Source organism: Amborella trichopoda, chromosome 3 (assembly GCF_054954075.1).
Source record: "Amborella trichopoda isolate Santa Cruz 75 chromosome 3, AtrichopodaSantaCruz75HAP2 v2.0, whole genome shotgun sequence".
In the NCBI taxonomy this organism is placed as follows: Eukaryota; Viridiplantae; Streptophyta; class Magnoliopsida; order Amborellales; family Amborellaceae; genus Amborella; species Amborella trichopoda.
In genome coordinates, this window is record NC_142338.1 from 13,224,315 (window position 1) to 13,236,515 (window position 12,201).

The 12,201-nt window shown below is 37.8% G+C and overlaps 1 protein-coding gene and 1 long non-coding RNA gene across 11 annotated transcripts in view; one reads left to right on the top strand and one right to left on the bottom strand.

The window, feature by feature from the left end:
• Positions 1-391: 391 nt before the first annotated feature.
• LOC18432622 (small ribosomal subunit protein mS47) overlaps positions 392-12,201 on the bottom strand; it is a 62,456-nt gene continuing 50,646 nt past the window's right edge. For 4 of the 10 annotated variants that reach the window (XM_088863503.1, XM_088863501.1, XM_088863508.1 and 1 more), the window contains 7 exons: positions 7,670-7,755; positions 7,288-7,409; positions 1,390-1,450; positions 1,109-1,207; positions 899-1,000; positions 778-819; positions 392-686 (listed from right to left, as the gene is read on the bottom strand). In XM_088863503.1, the coding sequence (XP_088719629.1) occupies positions 567-686; positions 778-819; positions 899-1,000; positions 1,109-1,207; positions 1,390-1,450; positions 7,288-7,409; positions 7,670-7,755 (632 nt within the window). In that variant the 3' untranslated portion in view covers positions 392-566. Of the gene's footprint in view, positions 692-777; positions 820-898; positions 1,001-1,108; positions 1,208-1,389; positions 1,451-7,287; positions 7,410-7,669; positions 7,756-12,201 lie in introns of all 10 variants that reach the window. The other 6 variants (XM_088863502.1, XM_088863500.1, XM_088863506.1 and 3 more) reach the window with 3 other exon arrangements.
• Positions 1,339-5,805, top strand: LOC148782756 (uncharacterized). Its single transcript, XR_016053083.1, has 3 exons — positions 1,339-1,493; positions 5,138-5,257; positions 5,341-5,805. It is a non-coding gene; the product is annotated as an uncharacterized LOC148782756 (long non-coding RNA).

The following is a 12,201-nucleotide window of genomic DNA, read 5'->3' on the forward strand; positions in this document are numbered from 1 at the left end:
TACCACCCATTTATGGTATCATCGATAGTACCTCTGAGTCTTGATTAAGTCTTGAACTACATTCTCACCAAAAGGTAAAGCCCAAATCCCCATCGACTTACTCTTTTGTCCCTTCTAATAAATTTGTGGGAATGGAGTTGAAGATGAAAAGGATAGCACCACTTGAGGCTTAACTACCGGTCTAGGTTTCCATTCCCACTGACGCATCAAAAAACCATCAACTATTTCTTAAAACGGGTAAGGGCCTGTATTCCCCACGTATCTACCAAAAATTAAAAAATCCATACATGGAACTTCAGTAAGATAAGATGCTTACGAGTGATACAGCTTTCGTAACACCCATTTCCAAAACAAAATCTTCATAATTTGAACTGATACTTGAAAAACTCACTTAAGGAAATTGAAATTTGTATTGAGACTAATAGAGCAACCAGCAATCTGGATCAAATTTACATAGATATCACACCCTCGATAAACCAGACTTAACAAGGGTGAGCCCAAATTATGAAACTACATTTGGGCAATACAAAAGGCCCATAAAATCGAGGGCACAGCTGAACACATGATCAAACAAAAGCTTCTCGTAGCTTTGTGGGTAGCTCAAGATCTGCCTCATATTCACCGAGCGGGGAGAAATAATCGTCCACCATGTCTTGCGACACTTGCTCCAAGCTGGGAGGGTCCCACTGAACTTTTGCAAAATACACAAATTGAATCCCATTAATTTCATTTTCCAAAGAGTGAGAGAGAGAGAGAGAGAGAGAGAGAGAGAGAGACCTTTGGGGCAAAGTCTTTGTCAATTAGGCGTGCCCGAATTCCCTGCATTATTGTTGTGAAGCTCTGAAATCAGTAACTGAATGCATCAGAAACAAAAGAAGTGTATGTCGTATGCGCCTACCTCACAGAAGTCATTGGAGACATGCCTGGACATGGCATGTGCAGATATGCGATACTCACGGATCAGGCATTGGTCCAGGGGCTGATATCTACTTTCACGTATCTAGATACCATTTACAATGTGTGCTCAAATTACAAGAGTCAATTTAGATGTAACAGGCATGAAAACAATTGTTCTGAGAACTCACAGGCACAAGTAGGATTTACTCACAGATTTCAGTGCAACCTTCAAACTTAAAGGTGAAACTTCGTTCAACCTTGTTATCATTTTGTAACACCAATTATCAGACGATCTAGCTGCCTCTGTTTCCTGAACATGCACCTTTATCAATGAATAGCTTGAAAATATAGAATTGATTTAAGTTTATTCGATCTAATGGCTAAAACTGAACTGTCATAAATTTAGTTGAACTGGCTAACACACAGTCTCTTCTTTTTCAGGTAAATTGCCTGTACATCAAGTTGATAACAAGCATGCCGGAAAATTCTTACCAGAGCGTCTAAAATTTCCTCGACCGTGTCATGGCAAAAGCACTTGTCAACCATGTCAATCCTGAACAGAACAGGAAAAGCAAATAAGGGTTGCTACCTAAAAGGTCTGAACCTAAATTCTTATTTTCTATACTAACTTCTAATTATTAAAAAATAAACATTTTCAAGTCTATGCATCCTGATATAGACATAAAGCCTAATACTACCACAAATGAAACACGAGAATGGATTGGCAGACCAGCATGGAAACTTCCAAACGTGTATTAGTATCATGTAAGTAGCCACCTGCCTAACTGCAGAGCAAACATTATTCATGTTGACTAGATGCCCAAGTGCATAATGCATGTAGACACAAGGAGAAAGTTAGTATGCATTGAAGCCCCCATTACACTCGATTCCTTCCAGAACCTTGCAAAATTAGTCTTCACGCAGAAGTTAACCTAAACATAATCTGATCCTTTGATCACTCATGAAAATAAGTTTTTAAATTATCCCACTTAAGATCCCACAGAAAGAAAGTTCAGCACTTTGTTAGAATTCTTTTTCAGGGACTTCTAGATCTCCAATTTGCAGATTCATTTGGATCAAGCACTCTGCACGTAATCAATCTTCAAGATTTTCTAATAGTAGAATACTGACCAATTGCAACAAGAATTCCAAAATATTTTCTTGAAGTTGTGTTGTATTTATACAAGAAAACCAATTTCATCACTAACTGCAGAATAAACATTCTTCATGTTGAGTAGAAGCCCAAGTGCATAAAGAATGTAGACATGAGGAGAAAGTTAGTATGCATTGAGGCCTCTATTACACTCGATTCCTTCCAAAACCTTCCAAAATTAGTCTTCATGCAGAAGTTAACCCAAACAAAATCTGATCCTTTGATCACTCATGAAAATAAGTTTTTAAATTATCCCACTTAAGTTCCCACAGAAAGAAAGTTCAGCACTTTCTTAGAATTCTTTATCTTCAGGGACTTCTAGATCTCCAATTTGCAGATTCATTTGGATCAAGCACTCTGCACGTAATCAATCTTCAAGATTTTCTAACAGTAGAATACTCTGACTAAGTGCAATAAGAATTCCCAAAATATTTTCTTGAAGTTGTGTTGTATTTATTCAAGAAAACCACATCTCATCACTTACAGCTCTTACCCTGTTAAAGTATATTCTGGTCGACATATTTGATCCTTTGTTTAAAAAACCAGAAATTTACGCAACAGTGTCCCAAGTGAGAAGATAAATAGCCCTAATTCAAATAGAAAAACTAATTATCAAGGAAGCTTAACGGAAGCGAGTATCATCATCATCGTCAAAAGCCTTTTCCCTACTAATTGGGGTCAACTACATGAATCCTGATCCGACACTTTGCTCTATTAAGGGTTATACCTTAGTGAGGCCATGAAAAATAAACAAACAAAACCATTCTATCTAATATGTTCCTCATATGTCTGCTAGAATACCTTGGTCTTTTTTCAGCCCACAGCAGCAGTTTCCATATCGATATAAAATACTCCAGATAATGGCAGATCAGTGTTCCAAAAAGCGGACCGCTAGCGCCTAGGTGGATTTGGGGGCCTAGGTGCATCGCCCAGGCCCAGGCGCCTTAAACAGTGGTCATCCCTGGGCGCCCGCCTAGGCGCCCAGGGCACCGCCTAGGCGGCCGCCCAGGGACTGTGCCCCACCCAGAGGCGGAAAACAGTTTTCAAGTGGCCTGTTTTGTCTTTTTTTCTTATACTAAAGGGCCAAAAATGAGTGTTTTAGGTCCATTTGAAACCTAAAATGTATCGGAACCCATTTTTGAGCGAGAAAGCCCCCCAAAAACAGTTTTTTGGTGATTACTTTAGGATCGAAGGGTTTCTCAAAGTTATGAGAAATTGATCAAAACATCACCTATTGATATTAGATCTAATTTTTGATGTTTTATAAATATATTGGGTGGCTTTTTAGAAGATTTTGAGTCCTTAGAAGCATCTAAAGACTCCGGTATCAGGGGGGATGTTGCCGCATGTAAAAAGACTCCTGATGCTGTTAAAGAGTAAATAACGAATTTTTTGAATATGGTAAAAATAAAAAAATATGAGATTTTCCTCACAGCAGAGATTAGGTCTAAGGTTTAGGTCAATTATGATGATGATAATAGTGATGAGGATGGGATTGGGGAGGGATGTCAAGAGGTAGAAGAATCTATTATTAGGGGAAAGGGAAAGGGAGTTGTAATTGCTTTTGGTTCTGGTTCTGGGAATAAGAAGCCTCGGTTTTGGTTCTGCCAATTTGGACCTGGGATGAAACCTCTAACCCCATATGAGCTTTCAGAACCTCTTTTGAAAACCGTGGTGAGTATCACGAAGGAAGCAGTAGAAGTTAAGAAGGATGCATTGGCTCAGTATGGGGTTTCTATTATGACTGAAGCTTGGAGTGATAGGAAGAGAAGAAGTCAGATGAATTTGATTGTGAATTGTCCTTTAGGGACTGTTTTTTTGAGGTCTATTGATGCCCTGATCATATCCATGATGCCCATTACATATTCCAAGTTATAGAGAAGGGAATCAAGGAAGTTGGGTAGTATCTTGTTGTACAGATTGTCACGGACAATGCTGCTCCTAATGTTGCTGCAGCTAATTTGTTGCACATAGCTTATCCTAAAATCTTTTGGACACTATGTGCAGCACATTGTATAGACCTCATGCTTGAGGCTCTTGGCGGCTTAACCGAGATATCAAGTACAGTGAAGAAGGGAAAGTTAATTACAAATTTCATTTATGGCCACCATCTCACCCTCAGCATGATGCGTAGATTTACAAAGAAGAAAGAGATTGTGAGGCTTGTGGTCACGAGATTTGCAACCTGGTAATTGTTTTTTGAGAACTGTTAACATTTATATTGAAATGAAGGAGAGACATACAAGTAGTTGTCCAGGGAGCCTTTGGGCCCCCGACGAAAAAAAATGGGTCAAAAGACCATATACTTGGGACCTGATAATTATGCCTAGATAGCATACATTCGAGGAGAGTACAGTTGAGGTAGATGTTTACCTTGGATGACTGGAGAGCATGCAAGTGGTCCAAAGATCAGGTTGGGAAGAAGGTGAGAGATATTATCCTTTCTAAGGCTTTTTAGCGAGGGGTGAAGGGCGCTCTTAAGATATTTTTTCCTCTTGTCAAAATCCTTTGCATGGTTGATAATAACAAGCTTTTTATGGACTATATATATGAGGCTATGGAGAAATGCAAAAGAGAGAGAGCCCAAAATTTTGATAATGATGAGAACTATTACAAGCCCGTTTTAGAGATTATTGATGAGAAATGGGATAGGCAGCTACATCAACCATTGCATGCAGCTGGTTATTATTTGAACCTAGCATTTTTTTATGTTTTCAAGGACATACACACAAATGAGTGGATTTAATAAGTGTGTGCAGCTACATCAGCCATTACATGCAGCTGGTTATTATTTGAACCTAGCATTTTTTTATGTTGACAAGGATATACATACAAATGACTGGATTTAATAACTGTGTAGATGTGCTAGTCCCTGATCCAGATATCCAAGATATTATATGCGTTGATAAGTTGATAAATTAGAAGTGCTCATTAAAATCTTTTGGGAGTCCAATGGCGATGCGGCAAATGACCAAAATTGATCCAGGTACTGTGGTAATAATATTCTTAAGTTCATCAAGTTCAAGAATCAAGTTTCATTTTTATAATTCTATTATTTATTTATGATTTTATTCTATATCTTTGCAGCCAATTGGTGGAGCCAACATAGGTCTAGTTCTTCAAATTTACAAAAGTTAAGCCATTCAGATCTTAAACCTAACCACTTCCTCATCCAATTGTGAGAGCAATTGGAGTACTTTTGAATGGGTAAGGCCGTAAGGGTAATTTGTATAATTGTATTAATAATACATGAACCATAGATTTTAATTAGTTTCATTTGCTTTTGTTAGATTCATACAAAGAAAAGGAACATGCTTGAATCAAAGAGGCTCAATGACCTAGTCTATGTCAAGTATAATCGATTCTTGAAGGACAGGTTTGCTAAGAGAGACAAGAGAGACCCCATCAGATCAAAAAATATGGACAATGCTATGGGATGGTTAATTGATGATGATGACGTTGAGGGGCATGGATTGACATGAAACATGGTCATAGATGTTTCGGGGACATCAGCTGACCCTCCAAGGGACACTAGATCTTCTGCACAGAGAATGAAGGTGGAGGAGGAAGAAGAGACAGATTCAGAAGAGACGGAGGAAGACGACCAATATGTCGAGGAGGGTGACGACTCTGATGAATATGATGCCAATGCAGCTGACCGTAATTTTTCTGATGATGAATGATGAATGTTGAATAATTATTAAATTTTGAACTTTGATTGAACGATGAATGATAAATTTTAAGTTTTAATTGGATATGGATTATGGACCGACTTATGGTTATGCTTATGGAGTGTGTGCTAATGTGTAGTATAATTTCAATTCTGATGTGCCCTATATACCTAATTCTTATATTTTATACAATATATAACAGTAGAATCCTTTTTAAATTCAACTGGGCCGCCCAGGTGCTGGGCGGCCTGCACCCCCAAAGCTGCCTAGGACCCGCCTAACGCTTTTTGAAACTGTGGCAGATACAAAATGATAAAAATATGACTGAATAAAGTAAATAATATATATAACACATAACAATGTACGATAACCCACTACAAAATGTTTCAACACGAGCACCAAAGTTTTCCTACGGTAACTTCACATCACCCCAGCCATCAGATGTCAAGAATCGACAGATGCAGGGAAGTTATTGTAGGAAAGTTCACTGTGCTCAATGTATACCAACCCAACATAACATATGTCAAAGTATGGTAAGTCTACAAAAACATATGTAATTCGACATATGTAAATGGTAAATATTGCATGATCTGATATGGGGCTTACAAATAGTTGCTACATCGCACCTCAACTGTTCTTAGTCAACTGGATGGTTGAAATGAACAGTTGTTCCACTCAAGCCCCAATGTCCACTTGGGCAGAGGAAAAGTTGATCTCTCAATCATTTTTCATCACCAAGGGACAACTGAGGTGACATGCAGTTGTTATTTGTAAGCCACATTTACCACACATACATTTCCAATATAACTTATCTAAAATATGACATGAAAATACAATTCCAATATAATTTATCTAAAACATAACATGAAAAACTTCAAAACATATGACTAGAACAAAGAATATAATATATCCAAAATGATATAAGAGGTGTTTTGTTGTTCTCACCCACAATATGTGTGGATATCACGATTGCCAGTAATGTTACCATATTTGGTAATAACAAAAACATGGGTGAAAATAGAGACATCTTATAAATATATTGTTAAAATAGCACATATTTGGCATGTATTCCAAAAACATACCACAAGAGATGTATTATGTGTTCTATCTCTAATGCATATATCATGTATTGCATATTTCATTATGGATTTTATATGATAAATAGAACATGCCTTTAGTCAATGCATCATCTTTAAGTTTTAGATTTCAGAAATGCCAAGCGGCATCCCAGTTCCCCCTAAACTTAGAGAAGACAATAAATACACGTCAAGAAATACTTAAACTGCACACATAATGTGTTTTTTAGCTGAACAATCAAAGGACAATAAATGAGAAAATAATCATTTTTTCACTAGGTCAGATGAGATCAAATCTTATGATCTACTGTAAGCATAAATGATATTCAGCTGATTATTTTCCTTCATCAACATGATCCTGTCAAAGTAAACATTGTGTAATTTTCAGTTTGGAGTTAAAAAGAAAGATGTGAAACAAGAAAAAGATGTATCGCCAATACTGTCCAGAACTGAAACAAGATGTTGAAACTATTCAGGCAAAACACCATACCTGTGAAGCACACTGCTCTTATCAGGATAGACAACGTCACCGTATTGCTCAAGAGATGTTTCAATAATAGAAGGATCATCAGTGATCAACTTACCAAGACGTTCTTCAATCCAGCTTAGCCTCTGTTGAAGTAAAACAATGAGCTATCTCACTAAAGACTGACCATGAGCTATCTCACTATGTACTAAGATAAACAGGAAATAAGTTAGAAATTTAGACTATTTATGGTTCCATGTCTTCATGCAATGCAAATGAGGAACAACACAATTGTCTGAACAGTGATTTGAAAAGGAAAAATATGTTTTTTTCTTGTTTTTCCTTCTGATAGCTAGTGGGGCAAATAAATTGGTAAAAGTTCAGTTGAAGACACAAGAGAACAAACCGCACTGTGTGAGAAGTGTGTTGCAAGGCCACAAGCTATCATTTCTTCTCCACTAAGCTTCTCTCCAGTTAGAGCCAAGTACTCCCCTAAAAGATTCAAAACACAAACATCTGAGAACCACAATCACTCCTTGTTCGAATCAATAATAGAAGCTATCTTGTTCTGTTACTTTTTCTCGGGAAAGGAAATTCATCTTGTCAATTAAGGGAAAAGAAGCGTGGATATGTCTTTTTTAGTGTGTATGTCTATGCATGATGAACTTAATTGGTCATGTAGGGTAGTATAGTAGAGGATATGAAGGAGCACATGGGAGATATGGTTTTGGGAAAAGAAATGGGATGGGCGAGGCTATTCTAGATTTTGTTATGGCTTGAGACCTAGAAATAGCAAACATCTACTTTAAAAAGCGGTTTGAATATATAATAACTTATAAAAGTGATTCATACACAAGCCAGATAGACTTCTTCCTAGTTAAGAAGGTAGATCGGTCATCATATAAGACTACAATCAGGAGAGAGTTTGACCATGAAAAATAGGCTCGTAGTTATGGACGTTTGTATGAAGAGATGGAAGAGGAGTGAAATTAATAGTTATCCAAGAACTACGTGGTGGAACTTAAAAAAGAAGAAAATAGACTTCCTTAGGGATAAATTGGTAAAAGAAGGAAAATAGAACTCTGAACACGAAGTTAATGTTATGTGGAATGAGAAGGCTAATTGAATTAAGAAAGTAGCAAACGAAGTTTTAGAAGAAACTGGAGGGAAAAGAAATTCCGTTAAAAAAACTTAGTAGTGAAGTGATGAGGTACAAAAGGCCATTAGTGAAAAACTATCTTGTTATAAAACTTGACAATGTAATGGAAATGATCAAAACTTCGAAGAATATAAAAATGCTAAGAAGAACACTAAGAAAATAGTAAGGCTAAACTTAAGGCATATAATAATCCATTCAATAAACTAAGGACAAAAGAAGGCGAAAAAGATATCTTCAAACTAGCAAAAATAAGAGATGAAGTGTACGGATCTAGATAATATTAGATGCACATTGCTTCAACAAAAAAAAAAGACAACATTAAAAGCATTAAGAGTGAGGATCAAAGGGTCTTAGTGAAGGATGAGGTTAACAAAGGGTCGAGAATTTATCTTCAAAATTTGTTAAATAATAAACAAAATGGGAGCACAACACTGGGAGGAGCCTTCGGCATAAAAAAGGATGGAGGTCGTAGATACATGCATAGGATTAGGATATCTGAAGTAAAAGAAGCTTTGAGGAGGATCAAGACAAGAAAGGCTTTAAGAACAGATGGTATCCCGATATAAATTTGGAAGTACATGGGGGAGACTGACATACGCTAGCTGACTAGGCTGTGCAACAAGGTGTTGAGAAAAAAGAAAATGTCAGTTGAATGGAGAAAAAGTATTGTGGTACCCATTTACAAGAACAAAGGAGACATATAGAATTGTGTGAACAATCGAGGGATCAAACTTACGAGCCACACTATGACGTTGTAGGAGATAGTGATTGAGCAACGACTAAGGCATGAAACTAGGGTATTAGTAAATTAATTCTGTTTTATGCCAAGGAGGTCAACAATTGAGGCCATTTTCCTACTTAGATAACTGATTGAGAAGTTCACGGAGAAAGGAAAAGACCTCCACATAATCTTTATAGATTTAAAGAAAGCTCATGATAGGGTACCTAGAGATTTAATTTGGAGGGTTTTGGAAAAAGGAGTCACCATATGCTATATTGGCATGATGAGAGATATGTACGAAGGAAAGCTAACTACTGTGCGAACAATTTGTGGAGCAACAAGTGCGTTTCCAGTCACAATAGGTTATAGCCCTACATAAGGGGTCAGTGTTAAGCCCATATCTCTTTGTTCTTATTACGGAAGAGTTAACTAAGCACCTACAAGATGAGGTACTATGGTGTATGTTGTTCGCGGATGACATAGTTTTGATCGATAAGACTAGAAGCAGCGTCAGCACAAAGTTAGAACTTTTGAAGGATGCTCTAGAAACTAAAGGTTTTAAAATTAGTCGGACTAAGATAGTATATATGGAATGCAAGTTTAGTAATAATAGGAGTAGAAACAAAGAAGTAGTTAACATTGATGCCCAAGAAATACGGAAGAGATACCATTTTCAATACCATGAGTCAATAATCGAGAAAATTGGAGAGATTAAGGAAGATGTTGCACCTAGAATTAAAGCTGGATGGGCGAAGTGGAGATGTGCATCCAAAGTTTTATGTAATTGCCGCATACCAATGAAGCTAAAGAAGAAGCTTGATAGGACAGCGGGGAGACCAATTTTGCTTTATAGGATAGAATGTTGGGTGGTCAAGAAACAACATACTCATAGGATGAGTGTAGCTGAGATGGGGATGTTAATGTGGATGAGTGTAAGACAACAAAGGATAAAATTCAAAACGAATACGTTCGAGGGAACTTAGGTGTCGCTTCATAGGTGATAAGATGACGGAAAGTAGACTTAGGTGGACGGGACATGTGCAGTATAGACCCAATACAACACCAGTTAAGAGGTGTGATTTGGTTCAAGTAAAAAGCTCTACAAGGGCAAGAGGAAGGCCCAAGATGACATCGATAAAAGCAGTGAGAAAGATATTGGGGCTTATGGTCTTACTGAGGGTATGGCCCTTGATAGAGCAGAACAGTGAAACATGATTTGTGCAGCCGACCCCAAATAGTTGGGATAAGGCTCTGATGATGATGATGATGATATGTGCATATATGATGCAGGAGCAAATGCTTTATATTTTTTAATTTTTCCCATTAAAATTCACATATTATTTTTTGGGGGGATATTCAGAGTTTGCTTTTCTAGGTTTTAAAATTTTTAGGGATTTTAAGGATTTTTTTAGCTTTCTACGATTTTTAGGAGCTATTTGGAACAACAATTTACTTATGGAATTATTTATTGTATCAAAAATAAAATGTCATTATGAATTTTATGTTTTAAGTTGGGACTATTTAGTCAATTTTATTTTTGGCTAAGGCTATTTTGGACTTTGTACCTCAATTAAATAAAGGTTCATGGGACTTTCATGACTTATTCACGCGAGTTTTAGAGAAGAACGAAAAAACAATATTAAGGTTGGTGAACCCTATCTAGGATTCTGTGGTAGAGAAACCTCATGTTTCTTCGGTTGGTTACTTGTGCTTGGCCTGAATTATTATTGATTTTCCATTCTTCATCGAATTTCCTTTATCCATTAAGTAACAGAGCCAAAAAAAAAGGTAAGTCAGGGGGGATTTGGGTCCCTACCAAGTATCTTTAACGGCAAGGTCGGGGAACTACAACCAAGTCAAGGTTGCTGATTTTGGGCCAAGGTTTGCTGATTTCAGCCAAATTTTTGCGAATTGCAGCCCAGGATTCACCAAATTCAGCCTAGATCTTCCTCACTTCGACTACGTTTAGTCAGTGATTTAAAAAGCATACCTCCCAACGCCTAGGCGGTCCAAAGGGCCAGGGTGCATCGCTCTGCCCTAGGCGATCAAATTAGGGGGATATCCCTAGGAGCCTAGGCGGTCGCCCAGGGCTGCCTGCGCCCTGCCCAGGGGCGGAAATGCCCTTCGTTGAGGGGATTTTTTTAATACTAAAGGGGGCAAGATTGTGGGTTTTAAATTCATTTGAAACCTAAAAACCATTACAGCCTATTTTAGAGAGAGAAAAACCCCACAATTTTTTTCTTTCTACTGGGTCACCCAGGTTCTAGGTGCCCGCCTATACGCTGGGCGGCTTGGACCCCCCTGGCCACCTAGCACTTTTTGAAACAATGGGTTTAGTTGATTCTCTGCCTGGGGTTTGTAATTTTGATGAACTTATGGCATTGAGAAGGGGCCGTAGAAGGGGTCGTAGAACCACTTCGTGATCCCAGAGATGAAGAGATTGAAGACCTCAAGAGGCAAGTTCAGCAACTTACCCAACAGTTTGTAAGTATCGATTGTGGACAAAACGGTGATCTTTTGGCCCAAGAAGATCTTGAGTACAACCCTTTTCACTATAATGTTCCGCGTGTGGAGTCAACTGATGATGACAACAACCAAAGGCCTAAACATGGGATGCATCACTCTAGGGATGTCAATTTGAAGGTCGATATACCTGATTTTGATGGTAAGCCTCAACCCGAGGAGTTTATAGACTGGTTAAATATTGTAGAAAGTGTTTTTTATTACAAGAAGGTTCCCAAAAATAAAAAAGCAAAAACTATTGCCACAGAATCAAAGAAAGGTTCATCGGCATGGTGGGAACGACTTAGGCTAGAAGGAGAAAATGAATCTTAGAATGAATAATCTTCATCAAAGAGAAGAGAGTGTAGAAGAGTGCATCGATGAATTTCTTCAGTCGATAGCTTGGAGTGATGTGGTAGAAAGACAGGAACAATGCCTACCTCACTATATAGGTGGCGGAGACCATCTATACAAGATGTTGGGTGAACTGCAACATTTCTGGACTTTAGATGAAGCTTAAAACCTTGCAGTTAAGGTTGAAGCTCAGAAAAGGCAT